The sequence below is a fragment of the Bison bison genome, unplaced genomic scaffold, assembly GCF_000754665.1.
Source record: "Bison bison bison isolate TAMUID 2011002044 unplaced genomic scaffold, Bison_UMD1.0 scf7180017864525, whole genome shotgun sequence".
NCBI lineage: Eukaryota > Metazoa > Chordata > Mammalia > Artiodactyla > Bovidae > Bison > Bison bison.
In genome coordinates this window covers 7,269,054-7,290,478 of record NW_011495076.1, presented here as the reverse complement: position 1 = coordinate 7,290,478, position 21,425 = coordinate 7,269,054, and the positions used below count along the sequence as shown (strand labels likewise).

General features: G+C 38.7%; 1 protein-coding gene across 1 annotated transcript in view; it reads left to right on the top strand.

Moving 5' to 3' along the window:
- The window catches only part of DOCK4 (dedicator of cytokinesis 4), a 477,425-nt gene that overhangs the window by 233,208 nt on the left and 222,792 nt on the right, over nt 1-21,425 (top strand). Inside the window, exons 9-11 of the mRNA XM_010831178.1 lie at nt 16,189-16,270; nt 17,018-17,078; nt 21,085-21,217. Coding sequence (XP_010829480.1) covers nt 16,189-16,270; nt 17,018-17,078; nt 21,085-21,217 — 276 coding nt within the window. The remainder of the gene's footprint in view (nt 1-16,188; nt 16,271-17,017; nt 17,079-21,084; nt 21,218-21,425) is intronic.

Sequence of the window (21,425 nt, the reverse complement as noted above, 5' to 3'; positions counted from 1 at the left end):
TGATGCTAAAGCTGAAACTCCAGTACTTTGGCCACCTCATGTGAAGAGTTGACTCATTGGAAAAGACTCTGATGCTGGGAGGGATTGGGGGCAGGAGGAGAAGGGGACGACAGAGGATGAGATGGCTGGATGGCATCACTGACTCGATGGACGTGAGTCTGAGTGAACCCCGGGAGTTGGTGATGGACAGGGAGGCCTCGTGTGCTGCGATTCATGGGGTCACAAAAGAGTGACTGAACTGAACTATCTTGCTTTGATATTGATGTCTACTGATTGATCTGGATGGTGGTTAGTGAAGGCTTAGGTGGCTGTGGTAGTTTCTTCAGCTAAGACAGCAGTGAAATTTGCTCTATTCGTTGACTTTTTTTTACATGATTGATCTCTCTATAGCATGCAATGCTGTTTTATAGCCTTTTACCCACAGCAGAGCTTCTTTCCAAAATGGGAGTCAACCCTTTCAAACTCCTCCTTATCAACTACATTTATATCATATTCTAGATCCTTTGTTATCATTTCAACCATCTTCACAGCATCTTCACTTTTGCTCATCCTTAAGAGTCAACTTCTCAGCCATTCAAGGTTTAAATGTGAGATTGTGGCAATTTAGTCACATCTTCAGGCTCCACTTCTAATTCCAGTTCTCTTGCTATTGCTACCACATGTACAATTACTGTCTGCACTGAGGTTCTGAATTCCTCAAACTCACCCATAAGGATTGGATCAACTTCTTCCAAGCTCCTGTTAATGTTATTTGGACATCTTCCCATGAAGCACAAGTGTTCTTAATGGCCTCTTGAATGATGAATCCTTTCAGAAGGCTTTCAGTTGACTTTGCCCATCTGAGCCACCAGGGAAGCCCTATTTACATATTAATATGTCAGTTAATCTACAAGAGAGTGTAAGTTACATGGGCCAGTGAAAATGACATAGTCTTTTTGTTGACTATTTCCCATATAAGTTTTGCTACTTTGGTTACTGCTGTATTCTAAGTTTTAAGGCTAATCTGTTACTGTATTTCATTCTTATCAGAGAATATATTTAATATGATCTAAGTGCCACTAGGGCTTCCCTGGTGGCTCAGATGTTGAAGAATCCACCCTCAATGTAGGAGACCCAGGTTTGATCACTGGGTTGGGAAGATCCCCTAGAGAAGGGCAATCCACTGTATTAATCTTGCCTGCAGAATCCCATGGACAAAGGAGCCTAGCAGACTACAGTCCATGGGATTGCAGAGAGTTGGGCACAACTGAGCGACTAACATTCCTACTACTAAGTGCTGCCAATGGGTTCTCAGCTTATTATAGGTCTGCTTGTGTGTGCAAACTGCTGGCGTGGGCTTTTATTTGAGAAAATAGCAGCAGAGTAGTGCTTCTAAAAAAGCCTTATCCTGGTGATTAAATACAAAAAATCTTTTCATAGTAATTAAGTTCAAATAAAGTTGACTTTCTTGCTGGTGCCTTACTCACTTACTTGACTGAAGTTTTGTGTTTTTTTCTACCATCACACAGTTAAACTCTCCATTTTCATTAAATGCTTCATTTCTGTATAAATTTTATATTGCCTAAAACTACCTTCTTTTTCGGTATACTCAAGTCTGTCATTTAAGAAAAAGTGGTGATTATTATTGGTGAGGCACAGATTTCTTTTATTTTTAATTGGAGAATAATTGCTTTACACTATGGTGTTGGTTTCTGCCATACATCAACAAACTAGATATAGATATGTCCCCATCCTCTTGAGCCTCCCTCCTACCTCCCACCCCACCCCTCTAGGTTGACACAGAGCACTGGTTTGACATCCCTGAGTCATACAGCAAATTCCGCACTTGCTGTCTGTTTTACATATGGTAATGTATATGTTTCCATGCTACTCTCTCAATTAGTCCCATCCCTCTCCTTCCCCAGCTATGTCCACAGGTCTTCTCTGTGTCTGCGTCTGCATTGCTGCCCTGCAAATAGGTTCATCAGTACCATCTTTCTAGATTCCATATATATGTGTTGCTGCTGCTGCTGCTAAGTCGCATCAGTCGTGTGACTCTGTGTGACCCCATAGATGGCAGCCCACCAGGCTCCCCCATCCTTGGGATTCTCCAGGCAAGAACACTGGAGTGGGTTGCCATTTCCTTCTCCAATGCATGAAAGTGAAAAGTGAAAGTGAAGTCCTTCAGTCATGTCCGACTCTTAGCGACCCCATGGTCTACAGCCCACCAGGCTCCTCCATCCATGGGATTTGCCAGGCAAGAGTACTGGAGTGGGGTGCCATTGCCTTCTCTGATATATATGTGTGTTAATGTATGATATTTGTTTTTCTCTTTCTGACTAATTTCATTCTGCTTAATAGGCTCTAGTTTCATCCACCTCACTAGAACTGACTCAAATATTTTCCTTTTTATGGCTGAGTAATATTCCATTATACATATATATACATACACACACCCACCCACCCACACACACACACACACAGAGCCCATAGCTCTATCCATTCATCTATCAATGAACATCTAGGTTGCTTCCATGTCCTAGCTCACAGATTTTTTTTTTTTTTTTTACATGACCCAATTCTGGTCCATGAAATATATCTGAAATTCTCTCCATACTCAAGATGTATATCTTTTCTTATAGGTACCGTTCTATAGTACATAAATGGTCAGACTCTATAGTCAGAGGACCCACCACTGTCATTCGGTAGCTCCATCAGCCTCAGCAAATGAGTTCACGTCTCTTATGGCTGTTATTTGTCTGCTAAGTGAGGATAAGCATAGTACTTATCATAAAAAAAAAGAATAGTACTTATCTCATGGAATTGTTTTAGGATTACATGAGATAATGCATATACTTCTCTTAGTCTAATGCTTGACACTGGGTCATTGGTTAGTAATTATAAGCTATGATGATGACGATTTAAAACAAAACAAAAAGCTAGGAAATGCACTTTAACATAACCAGAAATGATATGTGGTGTTTGGTCTTGAATTCTTAAAGAAGTCATATATTTTAAGGAATTATTATTAATTTTTAAGGTGTATGTTATTATAGTTGCGTAAGATTTAGAGAGACTAGTAAACATGTGGAATGGCATCCAGGGATATGATTTGCTTTTAAATACTTTAGCAACAGAAAAACAGAAAGAAAGAAAAAAGGGAGAAGGAAGAAAGGGAGAAAGAAAAAGGAGAAGAAAGAAAGAAGAACAGAGAGAAATAGGTGGAGCAGTGTGGCAGAATTGAATGGTGTAAATTTCCTGGGATATAAGATCTGTGGGTGCTTGGTCTACCTTTTAGCATCTAGTGTGTATGATTAGTGAATTACCTCCTTAAAATTATCAATTTTTTATGCATACAAACAGTAAAGCATTGAAGGCAGTCCTTTTTTTCAGTTTCTTTGAAAGATGATAGATTTATTAATCTGATTTAGTCGTTAGCCCTATACATGGTTTGGATTCCATTCTGCTTGGAATAATATTCCTGGGTTCCTATGAACTGACAATAATATTTTTGATATTGTATTTGGCAGAACTTAACAGGAATGTTTTCTGAAGGTCTAGGACATTCAGTATTATAGTAACAAATATAGTAATATTGTCTTTAAAGTGTGAAGTCTGACTCATATATACAAGAAAATAGGCAACTTTTAGAAGATGAATGTTCTGTGAGAGGAAATACCTTATATGCTTAAGCAAAATCCTATGTCTATATAAGGACCAGGTTCCCAGAAACTCTGAATTAATAGAGGTTTGTCCAAAACAAGGTCCTCCTGTATAGCACAAGGAACTAAATTCAGTATACTGTGATAAAGCATAATGGAAAAGAATATGAAAATAAATGTATGTATATATATACATATATATATGTATAACCTAGTCACCTTGCTTGGAGAAGGCAGTGGCACTCCACTCCAGTACTCTTGCCTGGAAAATCCCATGGATGGAGGAGCCTGGTAGGCTGCAGTCCATGGGGTCGCTAAGAGTCGGACACAACTGAGTGACTTCACTTTCACTTTTCACTTTCATGCATTGGAGAAGGAAATGGCAACCCACTCCAGTGTTCTTGCCTGGAGAATCCCAGGGACGGGGGAGCCTGGTGGGCTGCTGTCTATGGGGTCACACAGAGTCGGACACGACTGAGGTGACTTAGCAGCAGCAGCAGTCACTTTACTTATACAGCAGAAATTAACACATCATAAATCAATTGTATTTCAATAAAATAAATTTAAAAAATAATAGAGGTTTGTCCTCCCAAAGGTGAGGACTTTCTACAGGTACATGAATAGCGGGTTACCTCTCGCCATGTCCTGGTTCATTCATTCACTTGTCTTACAGTCATAGAAGTAGCAGTGGGATGCCAGTAGCATGAGACCCTGCTGGAGACTCACGGGTGACTTCTGGAGCAGATGGCAGAAGGGATGCAGGACATACGCGAATAAGTTTATTTTGAGAAAGAGGAAGGTTGCTGCTTCTACTAGTGTGGGAGGAAAGGAGGGCAGCGGAATGGGTTTCAGATGTTGAAATGGAAAAGAGGGCATGGGTCTGTGGCCTTGACCTTTTATAAGAAAAGTGGAGGAACAAAATGAGCTGCTGTTGGAGAGCAGAAAAGAGAAGGAAAGGGAGTTCAGGGCTGAAAGTGAATTGCACAAACAAGGTCAGTGGCCTTTGAGCAAAAATGTGATAGGAAGTGAGTTACTGATGAATACTCGCCGAGTTCAGGAAGGCCCCTGCAAGAGAGATGTCTGAAATTGGTGGTGACTCCTGGCTCCCAAGGTAGCTACTTTTTGCCAGGTGTGCTCAGGAAAGAGCTATCAGGTGGTAGAGCTGGAGCCTGACACATCACATTTGGATAAAACAGAATGGGAATCTAGCATAATGAGGAGAGAATTAAAGAAATTACAACCATTACTTCCAGTTGGTCTCTTCAGAGGCTGACACGATCTAAAAGTCTTTCATTTTTGAGAGAAAATTAAAGAACTCAGGCTTCTTTTGAAAAGACTTAGGTACTTGGAGATTTTTTCAAGGCCTTACAGCTGTTGGAGAGAATAGTTATTTAGTCCACTCTTAGAAAAAATGCTAATATTTTTGTGTCTGTATTATAGTACATAACACAGTTAAGAGAGCACATGTGATTTTTTAATTCTTCGAGCACTGTGCTAGAATTTCTCATTTCATACCTCATTTACAACTTATTATAGTGTGATCACACAAATTCAGCATCTATATTTTTACATAAATTAGGAGCATTTGTTGTTTGGAATGTAGAAAGAGGGTTGGTGTAGATCTCTTTTTATAGTTTTGTGTTTCAAAATTAACTGGAAATTGTAACCTCTCCAAAGTAAAGCAGTAATGGAGGGGAAATTTTCTGACTGGCCATGCATGCAGGGAGCATGACTGAGAACAGAAATAGAAGAAGGCGTTCAGAGGTCCTCTTTGGATTGTGGCAACATCAACCATTCCATACGGCCCAGCGTGCTTCCTGCTGTGTCTAGACGAGCTGGCACAGATTTCTCTGTGGGTGTCTGTACATCACTGACCCCACAGTGACCTTCCCTCGGGCCTCCTGTTTAAAGGCATGAGTGCTTTCCACTCTCCCACATCTTTTCCATCATTTGATTCTTCCAGCAGGTGCACAAAAATTGAGATTGTTGTCACTTCGAAGTTAATCAGATTCTTTGGTTACATTATGTTGCATACAAAAAAATACTGCTCTAGAGGTGTAGTGATGTTAATAGGAGAGATTTTCAGAAATGGACCAGGAGGAGGATGTAAATTAAAAGAAACAAATAACTGTGTTCATGCTGCAAGAACACCCAGCATAGAAGTGATGCACTGTTTTTCTCTGTAGCATTTTAAGAGCCACACAATTCCAGTTATTTCTGAAATTGTAAATTATTATGTTATTATAAGAAAAAGTGACTGGAATTTTAAGGGGTAGAAAACTGAAAACCCATAGACTAAGTGGGTTTAGACTGACTTTCTCATCCCCTTTAGCTCCAGACACTGTGCAGCCTATTTGACTCATGGTACTTTGTGCAATGTTTTAGAAATTGATCAGATTTAACCCACATTCCTGTGTTTTAAAGGATGACCAGATTGGTATTCTTTTCACCAGGATTCTGATCAGCTGTGTCTTTCCTCCTCTGCCCTGTGTCTGCTGCCTAGAGGGAATTCAGATTAATTTAGTTTCCCTAAATTTCAACTACATCATGCTTACACAGAGCAACCCACCTTGCCAGGACTTCTTTGCTTTTCACTGACATTTGTTTCGTAAGTGATTCAACACCAACAATAGAATTGTTCATGATATGGCCCTAGTTAGTTCCTTTTTTGAGGGTAAGGATACCCTCTTGTTATCTTTCTGTTCCCAGAACCTTGCAGAATGCCCTACACAGGCTGGGCATTAATGCAGTTAATGTGTTAGTCACTCAGTCGTGCCCGACTCTTTGTGACCCAATGGACTGCAGCCCACCAGGCTCCTCCATCCTCAGTCCATGAGATTTTCCAGGCAAGGATACTGGAGTGGGTTGCCATTGAAAGTAATTTACAAATCTCTCACTATTGTTGAGGCAAAGTATGAAAAGATCATGTCATTATTGCTTAATTTTTGCTGTTTTCCTTCCACTCCAGTGAGGATGTGCTTCTTGATAAGAGAGAGAACACAAGGTTGAGTGCATCAGAAAAGTCGATAGTTTTCTTTCATGCTCACTTGTGTTAATCAGAGCTTTGCTCTTAGATATGTCTCTATGGGAGCATCATTTGCAAAATCTGTTCTAAAAAAAAAAGTAAATAAAAGCTGGCAGATAGTTTATAGACTGTCCTCGACTTACAGTGTTTCAATAGGGTTTTTTTGACTTTACAGTGATGAACATTAAAGCAATGAACATTCACTGGAAACTGTACTTGGGATTTTGATCTTTCCCTGAGCTAGCCATGTGAGCTATAGTACTCTGTTGAAGCTGAGTGGGTTTATCAGGACATAACCCTATAAACTGAGGAAAATCTGTGTAGCATCTTCTCCTAAGTACTTCCATTTGGAGATCTTTGACAAAAAAGCTAAACAGAGACTGCATCTTTTTATTTCTGTTGAGCATCAGAGATTACGTGCTATTGTTGTTGAATCACTGATCTTCATTCATTCAGCAAACAACTACTGGTCTCCTTCTCAGAGCCACGCACTGATCTGGACACTGGGGACACGTCAATGAATAAAAAATTTAAAAATTCTTGCCTTCCCAAAACTTACATTCTGTTGTTCTTTGAAAGACTATTAAGCTTGAAGTCAAAAATTATTTTTAAATGCTAGAGTTTCTCTGTGCATGGTAATCAATATGCTATTTTCATTTTACAAAAAATACTTGTGGTGTCTAGAGCAGTGCTTCCTAAACTTCCCAGTGCATTTTCCAACTTATGAACACTGAAGAGCTCTTCAGAAAATAATGTGCTTATTCTAATACACATGAATATTTGCATATCATTGTAGAGGCCTTGTAGCTCCCTGGTTAAAAAGAAAAAGCCTTTGACCTTTAGAAAGTCCTATTGCAGGCATCATCTAGTTAATAAATAGTATTTAATGATGAAGTATAGTTGATAATTTTTTTGATTGTAGTTGATGTACAACATTGTATTAGTTTCAGATGTACAGCAAATAGATTCCGTTATAGACATACATATATTTTTCTCAGATTCTTTTCCATTAAAGATTATTATAGTTCCCTGTGCTTTGTAGCAGATCTTTATTATTTATCTATTTTTATATATAGTGGTATACATCTGTTAATCCTATACTCCTAATTTATCCCTCCCCTCCCCTATTCCTTTCCCCTTTGGTGACCACCATACGTTTTCATTTTTTAAAGTTGTAATGAATATAAAGAATCTGTCAGTATCAGTGAGCTCTTGAAAGGGACATTTGATTTTGGCTTATTTCATTTTAAAACTTAGGACATATTTTTGAGATGATAGATGTATGAAAGACATTTTACTTATTGTTTTTGCAGGGCTTGAATTACTTGGATTTTCATTATTTATTCTGTTTTATAAAGGTTTCCTTTACCTTTGCAAAGAACTGCATGCTTCAACCCAGAGTAGTTATAAAGAGCTCAGGTTTGCTTTACTTTCAAGATTCCTTATTATAGATACTTTGCCTAACAAAGAACCATTGTTAGAAAGGTCAAAATAATTACTGTATATAAATCAGAGCGATTCCTCTCTCACGAAATGTCACAGTGTTTACCATAATCAAATTAATGAAAATTCCAAGAATAAGCATAAGACATTCTGCCTATAAACAGGCTTTCTTATTTCACAGTCCCTGGTTCTGTTGACCAGATCGTCTCATCACCTACTTTTAGTTAGCTCTCTGAGGAACTTTTTTCTAGTGGAATTCTTAATGAGTTCTCTGGAGATAGACACAAGCAAGTATTTTCCTGAGTTGCTCAATTGCACAGTTAAGCTGTTTCTAAGGATTTAACTTGAATTCAACAATGGGATTTTTAGAACATCAACGTTTTAGAACTTATTGCCATTATGGGTTTTGTCCAATCAACAGTTGATCCAAATCTTTTCTTTCATTCATTGGTCTGTACACTGGTCTGCAGGTGGTCTGTACATCACTTATTTGTAACTTTAAACTGCATTTCTTTTTTGAGTTTTGCCTTCCTAAAAAGAGTTCTGATTCAACTAGCTTTATACTCTGGGAAAAAACCAAAAACAAAAACATGAAATGGTTTTAAGTCATTCTAAGTAGTAAGAAAGAATCAGCTTGGTGTTCAGCATTGGCTGTAGTTTAAAAAATTATCTTCCCTTTCATTGTTCAACTAAAGCAAAATCCTTTATTGTCCTTATAAAGCATCCCTTTAGTTGATTGCTTAGTCCTTCAACTTCAAATATTTGTCAAGTGAATCTGGGCTTGGACAGTAATATTAAAAAAGAAAACTCAGAATCTGTCTGCTGTTTACGTAAACTACTGTGGAAAACCTGGTATCAGTGATCCTTCTTGTTTCATTTCCCTTTAGTCAGTCAGAAGAGCTCATGACCCTTGTGTTGCTTTACTTTTAAAATTAGAAAGCATATTAATAGCTTTTTCTAGGAAGACTTGCTTGAGGAGTTGGTTTTATTTATTGACAAGGAAACACTTTGTTTGCATCCGTCATATGTTGGGAGACGAAAGGGGAGAAGTCATTGGCCTGAACATATCAGGCATGTGTTGCCTGTTTCCTGGTGTATGTGATGGTCATAAAGGACAGTCAGCAATTCTGACTCATTAGGGCTTAAGCATTTGGGTCAAAACTGTGGCTGTTAACTGTGACTGTGCTTTTAAACATTCAAGGAGCTTTTAGATCCATAGTACAGTAAGTCAGGATCCCCAGGCTGGGACCTGGGCTTTCTACAGCTGCCCAGGGGAGTGTCGTGCACACCCACATTACCAGATGGCCTGGACGAGAGTCCCTTCTTCTGTGCCATGGTAAACACTGAAACTTTTGGTCCAGTGGCCACCCCAGGGCAGCTAGCGCACTTTCCCCTCACTTTGCTAGGGTATCTTGCCTGGTCAGTGGCAGGACCAGCTCCTGGTACTGTGACTATTTAGAATGCTCCTTGGGTTGTCCTTTGCCACTTGTCCTAGGAAAGAACATAGTAACAGTTCCCTGCGCAGGTTATTGGAAGCAGCTTACAATGTTAGTCAATCAGAAAGCGTTTGAGAAAATGAAGGAGAAACAGTGAAATGGAAGCACGGAGATCAACATCTATCATATAGTATGGCCTTTTGGGGAGAGGCCCTAGAGTCAACTCAGCAGAGCCTTTCCCCTTCCTCTCCTCCTTCCATCTTCTTGCTCCGAATGTTTCCTCCTTGGTTCTTGGACCATCTCCCTGCATGACTACTCAGTGTACAATAAATAGTAATTTTCCTCACACATAGCATAGTTACATTTAAGACAAGGAACTTGGTTCTTTCAAAGATGCTACATGGGGTATTTTTTTGGTACAGCTGTTTTATAAAAATATGCATGCCTGTGTGCTAAGTTGCTTCAGTTGTATCTGACTCTGTGCAACCCCATGGACTGTAGCCTAGCAGGCACCTCTGTCCATGGGATTCTCCAGGCAAGAATACTGGAGTGCGCTGCTGTGACCTCCTCCAGGGCTCTTCCCGACCCAGGGATGACACCTGTGTCTCCTGCATCGCAGGTGGATTCTTTACTGCTGAGCCACCAGGGAGGCCCTCTATAAAGTATAAGCACAACAGAACCAGATAGTTCTTTTTCCAGTTTGTGTACCAGAACACGACCATCCAAGTGTTTTCTCTCTTTTGTTACTGTTGCTTTTGGAGAACATAAATTTATTTCAGTGTTTTAACTGTCCAAAATGATTTTGAAAGTATTCTTTGCAATTTTTGTGGATTAATCAGACTTCAACCTCAATATATTATCATCATAAATTATTGTATAAAGTATATGTTGTATAACTTTCACAAACATTAAAGCACTAGGTAGCTATACATTGTGTAACTTTCACAAACATTAAACCACTAGGCATTCCTAACTATAGGTACATTGCTTCTTATAAGAGGGGAGCTATAGAGTTATAAACAAAAATCCATATAGAGAAATACAAAAATGTCCTTGATGCTGGTCATCCCTAACTATGGGTACATTGCTCTATGAAATCAAATGATTGTCCTAGGAGTGCTATATTGGAGAGCCACTTGATATGATGACTCAGAAAGCTGGGAGGACCCTCCCACATCTGTCCAGAAGGCCTCCAAGACCCTAGGTAGGGCCATTAGAAGGACAGCTGCTTCTGTGTGTTAGAAGGAGGCATGGGAAGATAGGAGCATCTTATCCTGCTGAGAAGAGAAGCCATTAGGGTCTTCAGATCTCTACTGTGCCGCCCACATTATTTGCATCATTGGTAAGAACTTTTCTACCAACTATGCTGTTGAAATAGGCATAAACTCCCTAAACACAGATAAGTTTGTGGCTTTATTTATTTTTGTCTGGCTTCATGCGTTTTTTAATAATTATTTTTTTATTTTATTGTACATATTCACAATAAAAACCCTGGGTTCACATGGTATGGTTAGACTTGCTCTTTTTGTGTCTGTTATGAGATGTGCTGTTCTTATGAAGATAGCTTTGTGGTTAAGACCTGAGACTTTGGAATCAGACCCTGGAAATTAATTTCCTGGCTCCACCCTTGACTGACCGTGCAACTTTGGCCAACTTACCCATTATCTCCAAACTCCAGCTTTCTCATTTGTAAAACGGGGATGGGAGGGGCTCCTCCCTTATAGGGTGATTATGAAACTTAGAGAAAAATCTGTGTAAAGTGTATGTACACCAGGATGGGGTGTATTTTGAGTTGTACTATTTTTCCCCGGGATATCTGGGGATGAATGTGCCCACTGTTACTTCACTATGTTGGTTTTCTCAAATCCTTTTTTAGAAGAAGGCACGTTATAAATAATAAATAATTGTGATTTTTCATTCTTTATTTCCAAAGACACAATTTACTCTTGTTGATTTATCACACAATGATTCATAATGGCTCACACAAGGAATTCAGGTGGACACTAAATTTCTCTGGCAGTGAAATTTCCTCTGGGAGCACACAGCATTGTAAGGGGAAGTCAAATGATGATTTTTCTCTGCTAGTAATAATATCAAATCCCATTTCTTCAGTATTGCTGAAAGTGTTCTATGTGCTAATTCATTGTTTGATGATGAAGAAGGAGCCATTCCCATTTGAAAATATGTCACCATAGATACTTCCATTACAATATAGTTGTTATAATAAAGACCTAGAATGTGCATGGTGGACAGAGTTACATGGCATGGACTAGAATCTAGAGTGATCTTGAAGTTAATTAGGTGACTCTTACATCTGATGGTAAGGTCCCATTGATTGATATGTCCCTGGAGAATTTCATGTATTTCGCTGCCATGAAGTGTAAAAGATGTTATATGGAAGACAGTGAACGTTGCTACCCAATAATTTGTATTTTTTCCCTAAAAGATTGTATTTGTTCAGTCTTTAAATACCTAGAAGGTACAAAATCATTAGCTGATATCTGGGAATGGAAATAGTAAGTATGCATATCTTATAATAGAACACTTTTTTTGCTTTGTTTTTAAACTTTTTATTTTCTTGGAGTATAGCCAATTAACAATATTGTGGTAGTTGCAGGTAGATAGCAAAGGGACTCAGCCATACATATACATGTATCCATTCTCTCCCAACCTCCCCTTCTCTTCCAGGCTGGTAATAGGACACATTTTAAATTGACAAAAACTAATTTTGTTTTCTGATCAGAGTTGCCACTCTTTGACTCAACTGTAGAAGGTTGAAAATATCTTTGTAGGTGGCCACAAAAGTTTTTGAGAGAATTTTAGAAGATGTGCCATGGTGGAATGTCATTGACTTATTTAGTTTCTTCCCTGGCCTTAAAGGCAACATATTGGCATTCTCCAAATGTGTGTGAGTGTGTGAAAGCGTGAAAGTGTTTATCGCTCAGTCCTGTCTGACTCTTTGTGACCTCCTGTGTCAATGGGGAAACAGCGGAAACAGTGTCAGACTTTATTTTTTTGGGCTCCAAAATCACTGCAGATGGTGACTGCAGCCATGAAATTAAAAGACGCTTACTCCTTGGAAGAAAAGTTATGACCAACCTAGATAGCATATTCAAAAACAGAGATATTACTTTGCCAACAAAGGTCCATCCAGCCAAGGCTATGGTTTTTCCTGTGGTCATGTATGGATGTGAGAGTTGGACTGTGAAGAAGGCTGAGCACCGAAGAATTGATGCTTTTGAACTGTGGTGTTGAAGAAGACTCTTGAGAGTCCCTTAGACTGCAAGGAGATCCAACCAGTCCATTCTGAAGGAGATCAGCCCTGGGATTTCTTTGGAAGGAATGATGCTAAAGCTGAAACTCCAGTACTTTGGCCACCTCATGCAAAGAGTTGACTCATTGGAAAAGACTCTGATGCTGGGAGGGATTGGGGGCAGGAGGAGAAGGGGACGACAGAGGATGAGATGGCTGGATGGCATCGCTGACTCGATGGACGTGAGTCTGAGTGAACTCCGGGAGTTGGTGATGGACAGGGAGGCCTGGCGTGCTGCGATTCATGGGGTCGCAGAGTCGGACACGACTGAGCAACTGAACTGAACTGAACTGAACTGTGTCCATGGGATTCTCCAGGCAAGAAAACTGGAGAGAGTTACTATGCCCTCCTCCAGGGGATATTCCCGACCCAAAAACTGAATCCACATCTCTTGCAGATGGGTGACAGGTTCTTTAACACTAATACCACCTGGTGAGCATGTGGGTGGGTATTTATTTGTAATTCAAAGATTCTGAAATGTGTTGCTATAGTTCTTTTTTTTTTCTTCTGAAACCATTTGCCAATTAAGTGGTTGCTCTATCACCAAAGCTGAAAGAAATTGAATTTGTATACCAACAACTTGTCACCGGATGAATAAAAAAGATTTTGTTTAATTGACCATAAGAGAGTTTTTCCCCCTCTTAGAAGTCTGTGTTTTACAAAAATTGCACATGACTTTTTTCTCCGTATTACCCATCTTCAGTCTATTTTTAGACTGAAGGCATGCTTAAGTTAAGGGATATGGCTTAGTAAATATTGATATTCTTTCTGAAACAGGATATGATATAATACTTGCATAATCAGGATTCTGTCTAGACTAGTGAAATTAAAATAGTGACAGGGCAAAAGGAATCCCTGAAATGGAATGCTTTAGAAAACTTTTCACCAAAATATTGATACAATTTGTGAATATAAAATAGTATTTTATATCAACATTAAAGTCAAGGTCTCAATATCTGGAATGCTGTATTGACTTTTGTAATTAATATTATTGTTATTTATCATTTTGACTGATCTTTCAGAAGGTAAAGTGGCATTTGTTTCAAATGTTTTCATCTGGATAAAGAGGAGTCTCAAACATAAATGCACCTCAAAAATATAGAATAGAGCATGCTGCCTATAATCAGAAAAGGGGAAAATGATCACACTGCTTTCATTTTGGGCTAAAATATAATCAATAAATACATCAGTAGATGCTGCCCAAGAAGCAAAACCAAATATTGGTCTTAAACTTTAGGAGTTTTGACCAACTAAAACCAAATACTTAAATCTTTCTGAAGCTTCACATTTGTTTAGTAAAATGTATTTCCAAAATCATTTTTCTAAGAATACTTCATTAAAAAAATTACGAAGGAACACTTTCAAACCAGGGATGGCTTTGAAACCTACTAAATCAAGTTTAGCCCAGAAAGAGTATGGAGAGAGTTAGGACCAGGCTTCACTGAGTCAGTGGGTGTCCCTTACAGATGAATTTCTTCTGTATCTCAATGTTCTGTAAATATGCCCAGTTATTCTATGAAGCAGAGAAAATAATTTATTTTATAGCATTCAAATGAGGGTAGGTATTATGTGGCATAGAATTCCTACTCAGTCACACATCAGCTCTGTGATCTAGGACAAAACTATTTACTATTTCTTAGTTTTCCCAACTATAAAATGACATAATAAGAGTACCAACTTCCCAAGGGCATTGTGAGGATAAAAGGGGTTAATCCATGTAAAGTCCTTAGCAGAGTGCCCATTCTCAAATAAACAATAGTATTTTCTTAAAGAAATAGTATTACCTAGTGCTATGATTATTTTAAAGTGTAATTCATGTTTCCCCAAGATGAATTTTTGTACATTTCCTTTTAGTACATCTTAAATTTGAAATAATAGTGAATATTCTTCCACTCTGAGGTGAGCTTCATCACCTTTGCTATGAATTATAGTAAATGACAATTGAATAAGATTAATTTAACTCTGCAGTCTTGGTAGAATCTGTCATTTCCAGCCTCTGCCTCAGAATTATATGGGAACTTTGTATGCTTCATTTGAGAATCCTTGCAGCAAGTTATATTTTCCTCATTGGATCTCATCAGCCACTGCTCTGTGGGATAACACATAGGTAATAGGTGCAGGAAGTGACCCCATAGACATGTGTATTGCTTGCCCTTTGTTGTGTGGAAGATCAGGGATAGGCATTAACAAAGGACAGAATGAGCCAGGTAGTTGAATCTGTTAAATATATCTGTCTTGATTTAGATGGCAAAAGAGAATAAAAATGTTCCAAAACAGCCATAAATTTAAAACCATATGCTTCCTTAGAGATCTGATTATGGTTCTCATTTCTCCCCCTATGGGGAGAAGGGAGAGTTTGGAAGACAGTGCCATTATTTATGGCAAGAACCAAGTGATGAATATGCATGGAGACTTGGAAAGGTCTGAGCCTTCCTAATGCCTTACTCTCCCTTTCTCTGCTTGATCCCTAGACCGAAGGAAGCTACTGACCAAGGCTAGCCATTTGCTAATTTCACATTTTGGAGATTTTAGCTGTATGTTCTCTGCCTGAGGCAGCCAGCCATTTGATTCTATACTGGGCACCAGGATATTAAAATTCAGAAGCTTGTGGTAGCTGGTGCATTAATGTGGGGGGCAGAGGTGATACTCATTTTATTTTTTTTTTAATATAAATATTGTAACACATTACCTTGAAATGACTTGAATTAGTGGCTGATCAACAGCATTATTTGTATTTAAATCCAGGTGTTCCTGCAATTTGAATTGCAAGTTCTGCAGGCATTGTGAGGTCTTCTATTCCTTTGTGGACCAAAGAATATTTAGGTTTCACTACCTGGTCTCTCTTTTTGTGTTTTGGATTAGGTTTATAAGAGCATAAAATACTAAGCCTTCTAATGGATTGTTAGCACTCGGAATAATGTTCATGTATGATGTGAAGTAAATACTGTGACGCAAAGCATGAAAAATAATCTTAGGTACAAATACACAGAACATGTTAAGTCAGATTTTTTCCTTTTAGTGTCCTTGTTTCTACTTTTTAAAGTAATAGTGATGATTTCATGGATATGGAAACTTTCTAAAAGTTAATTTTTTGTTTGTTTGCATATATATGTTTTCTGCTTTTGCACATTCTGCTTTGCCAGCTTTGTCAGAAGTGAAGCAAATGTTTACTGTCTTGGGTACTCTTCTAATTTATATACACAGTTTTGATATCAGTGAAAAGCCTAAAAAATTTTGAGTTTAACCTTTAGGACAAAGAGCAGCTAGAAAGGTGACGAGTCCTTAAATATTAATTAATTCTAAAAATATTCAACTTCTTTTCTCTTGTAGCGAGAGATTTTTCTTGAGGCTAAATAGAAACGGGCTTCCCAAAGCCCCAGATAAACCAGAACGACACTGCTCTCTCTTCGTGGTAAGTGGATCTTGTTTTATCAAGGAGGCAGATTCTTTCTTAAGTACTTTATCTTATTTAAGAGACGTAAGTTATTATGAGAGAACATAGTAGATTTGCTGAAACTTTGTAAATAACACATAAATTACAGTGAAAGTGGTATGAAAGTGTTAGTTGCTCAGTGGTGTCTGACTCTTTGCCCATCAGGCTCCACTGTCCATGGGATTTCCTAGGCAAGAATACTAGAGTAGGTTGCCATTTGCTCCTCCAGGGGATCCTCCTGACACAAGGATCAAACCCGGATCTCCTGCATTGCAGGAGATTGTTTGCTGTCTGAGCCACCAGGGAAGAGTGTAAATTACCATGATGCCCTGAAATCTGAATGCCAGCTTTCACAATCACACCTTTGTCCCATCAGTGTGTATGAGAGCCTGTTCTTTATGGCTGAAGCCCAGTGTGACAGGGCTCAGAGTGGCACGTGGCATTTAGTATGTATTTAAGAAATATTTAAAGAATGAGTGAGCTAGAGACTGAAAAAAGAATGGGCTTTTCTTTTTTAAGTCTTATTTGACATCTGTAGGCTTACAGTAAAGTTGATCACAGTGGTATTTTTAGAACAGGATTTGAATTATGTGCTTCTGCTCCAAAAAATCCAAGAATGCTCATATTTGTCTTTCTTCTGTTATTTGTTAAAACAATGTGCTATCCCTTCAAGTGTTTCTGCCTAAAGGATGAGTTCTACAATGACCAGACTTTGTTTTTCGGTAGGATTTGGGGAGCAGCGAGCTCAGAAAGGACATCTACATCACTGTGCACATCATCCGAATCGGTAGGTGTGACACTTGGCGTGATAGGAGCATGACGGGGAGAACTGCCCAGAGGCTTCTGTGTACTTGTGATTTATGTGCTGTCTGGGTCAAAAAGAAGTCCAAGCAAGATCTGAATCCCATATTCGCAGAATTTGGGATTCTGGTCTCCCCAGACTCTCACACCGCCATAAATAGAGTTTGTTCTGTCTCCATATAAGTCATTAGTTAGTTTGCTGCATTTCATTTAGTTTTATTGGACTTTCTAAAAATATTGGATTCATACACTTGGTATTTGTCTACTCAAATTCTAATTTCTGTTAACAGCATACATTAAACTTTTAGGAGCTGGATTTTCTACACATTTATGAAAACTTTACACCAACTGGCATTTCCCAAAGTGTGGAAGGCTGCAGAACATTATTACACAAGGTGCTATAAGAAAAAGGCTACGGAAAATTGAATGCTGTATATATATTTTTCACTTGTATAATTTCGTCAGCTTATTAAAGAGTCTTGAGAAATCCTACTGGGAAGAATAAAATTGCTTCTCTAACTTTGTTGACCCTAGCTCTCTCCAGATTTGATTTGACTGTGGAAACACTTATATAATGTTACACTTACTAACCTCTTGCAGAACACACTTTCAGTGTTCTATGATGCCCTTGCACATCAAAACCAAAATATGGTCACTAGGTTTACACATGTAAGACCTCTAAAAGCAGGCATTTTATGCCAGAGGAAATACATGGTGGAACCTAAGTCATTTCTCTAGGAAAGCTAACCAACTGATACTGAGAACTGGCTTCTCCTTCCTCACTAACTGTTACACGACTTGCTGAGGAAAACTTCTGCAGAATAGTGATATCTCACCATGCAGTCCCGCATGGTGATTTTTTTTTTTAATGGTTTTTTATTTTATACACACGATGACCCCATTTTGCATTGAGAGAGACTATAAAACGTTGTTTCAACAAAGATTTTCTAAGCATTTTTTTCCTCATAAAAGTCTGTTCTGAAAAACCCATTTAATTTTATCTTCTTTTCATATTTGAGGGGCAGTAGAAATAAATAAATAAGTGAACTGTCTTTGGTTTTGTTTTAATTTTCTTTTTATACATGAGTATGGGGTGTGGAAATTGGAAAGAGTCTTTTAAAACTGGCAAAGTTGTAATGCGTGTTTCTGTTTGTTTATGAGATAGAGCCTCTGTCTGTGCCCAGGATGGCAGGGGTGCAGTTTATGGAATTCTTTGTGGTTTTTAAAAAATTTATTCAAATTTGTCACAGCAATTGTTAATGTAAAATGTGATTTTGGATATCTTCATGTAAACATGGATACAATTTGAACATAATCTTCTACAAATTTGAGATAAAAAGTAAACCACTCTAGCTTTCAGAACTTTTAGAAAAGTATCTACAGGCTTTTGGTGGTAGAAAATGATCACATGTCTTGCTTGCCCATGGGCTGGGTACCTCTGTCCTTCACTCCCAGGATACAGCTGAGGAAACGACTGCATAGTATTACCCATCACAGGGCTGCCTTTCAAATACCTGGCATTTGATTAGTGGCTGTATATTTTACTAAGCTATTTATGATCATTAAGTCATCAGAATGAATGTTGAATCCTAAATTACCTACCTTCCTTCCCTAAGCTTTGATCGAATTAATTCTATATTGACATTACTGCAAAAACTTGCCTGATGATCAGTCCAATAATAATGAAGGTAAGAAATTCAGAAAAGTTAAGATTTAATCTGCTTCAGTGAAATAAAGGAGTGGAAGATCCTTGTCTATCAGGGGCAAGTAGAAGAATTATTCTAGAAAGAGTAAGAACTTTTTCTAGATTATTCCTTGTATAGACTTAATAAGAAAAGGGCACACTGACCTGCACTGGCTGCCGAGAGCTGGAGTAACAGTACCTGGCCTGGAATTTGAGGCCTCGTCTTTGATCGGAAAAAAGGGGAGGAAATAAAGATAAATAGTTTTCCCACACTAGATTCATAAATAACTGCATGATTTCTATTTAGCAGTGATTGGTTCAACTTGCAACAAAACAGATAATGGCCATTCATAATTATAAAGGGCAGGCCTGAACAGAAATACTTATATTGCTTATTTATCAGCCCAACAAACTTAGTTGGTCTTTTACCACATTTGTTTATACCCACTACACAAGTTTTCATAATTTTAGGTATATTTATCCCTTTTTTATCATGAACAATCATTATAGGCTTTCACCATGAAACAAAAGCATCTCATGTATTTTCTACCATAGGGAATACCCATTCCTCTTACCAGTATATTTGTAATTATTGAAACTATTTGCGTATTACCCAACCAGTAGCCCTAGCTATATAGCTAACAGCTAATATTACAGCTGGACACCTCCTAATTCATGTAATTGGAGGAACAACCTTTGCCCTAATAATTGTTAGTCCTACCACAGCCTTCATTACATTTATTGTCCTTGTTTTGCTTACTATTCTTGAATTCCCAGTAGTCAGGTTTACGTATTCACCCTGCTAATAAGCCTGTACCTACATGAGCCCCTGTGCTGCCTGCATGTGCTCTCAGTTGTAGCTGACTCTGCAACCCCATGGACTGCAGCCCACCAGGCTCCTCTGCCCATGGGAGTCTCCAGGCAAGAATACCGGAGTGGGTTGCCATTTCCTCCTCCTGGGGATCTTTCCGACCCAGGGATCGTACCCACACTTCTTGCGTCTCCTACATGAGCAGGTGAATTCTTTACCACTGTACCACCTGGGAAACCCTGTACCTATATGGTAATACCTAATGACTCTCCAAACCCATGCATGTCACATAGTAAACACCGGTCCCTGATCTCAGAGGAGTCCTCTCAACTCTTTTTATAGTGTTGAGTCTAGTATATGATTTCATTGTAAATCAGCATTCTTATTATCCTTAGGCCTGTTAATCAATATATTAGTAATATACCAATGAAAATGAAACATCATCCAAGAAAGTACATTTCAAGGCTGTCACACATTAATTATTCAAAAGGGACTTCAAAAGGGAAAAATCCTTTTCATTATGTCGGAAGTCCTCTTCTTTTTTTTGTTTTTTTTTTTCTGTGGTTTTTACCACCATTAAGTGGTATTCCAGCTTCTATTTATAAATATTACTCTGAAGTTGATATATCAGAGGGGCAGTTTTCCTTTATTACTGAAGAATGAAAGCCAAATTGAATACTGCCATTCCTCTCTTTTTTTCTATTTAGCGTTGGATTTGGAAAGTACTAGAGCCATGCAGACATGCTGTAGCAGGACTTCAGTCAGATGGAAACAACGTGCAGATCTGTTCCCTAGCATCTGGAAACAGACTGGCAGACTTTTTTCATTATTTCTCCTCACGTTAGCTTGTTATGTTACAGCTCCAGTGTGCTTTTTGCTTTCAGTTTTCAAAATAACCCGTTGGTAATTAAATGCAACAATAAATTAAAACAGTATCTCAACCACAGATTTTGAAATGTCTAACAATTTAAACAGTAGAAACCATGTCAGAGTTAAAAAAGGATCCCTGGAGATCTCAGCCTGCGTACTGAGCTGGGAAAGAACATGCTCATTTGCTCACCTGTGCTTACTTGCTATACCGTCAGGTAATCTCAAATCACTTCTTTTCAGAGGTGAAATGTTTGAAATCATTTTTTGAAATATGGAGAATCTTACAAGTAGAGAATGAAATAGGCACCCCTACTGCCTTTTTGGATGCGATTCTCCTGGGGTGCCTTCATGAATGCTTCGGGAAGGGTACCCACACCTGGGCTCAGCTTCAGTCTTCATGTTTTATAGGTAACAGCCAATGGCCAGAGTTTGCACTGCGTGCCCAAGGTCACACAACTATGTGGTCTGAGGGGAGAGTTCAGAATGGAGGCAACAGTTGCTCCAAATCTGTGTCTTTACCATCACCCATTACATTTCATATGGCTTATGTTAGAGCTGTATGTGTCTCGTCTTAAACTGGATTAATCAAATGGCTCCTTGAACTAGGTGTGCTTTTTAATTGAACAGGTCGAATGGGGGCAGGAGAAAAAAAGAATGCCTGCAGTGTCCAGTACCGGCGACCCTTTGGCTGTGCAGTTCTTAGCATTGCTGACCTGCTGACTGGAGAGACGAAAGATGACCTCATCCTGAAAGTGTATATGTAAGGAGCTTGCACATGATGTGGGCTGGGGTGGGCATGGGGGTACATGGGGATCTTATGTGGTGAATCCTGCTTTCTGTGGGTAAAGGAAGAGCCAGGGATGCACAGAGTTTAAGCCATTCCTCAAAAACTTAATCATCTCTAGGCCTACTACAATTGAGCCTACAAATCGTCATTTGCCTTTCAGAGGATTATGAAATTGAGAACC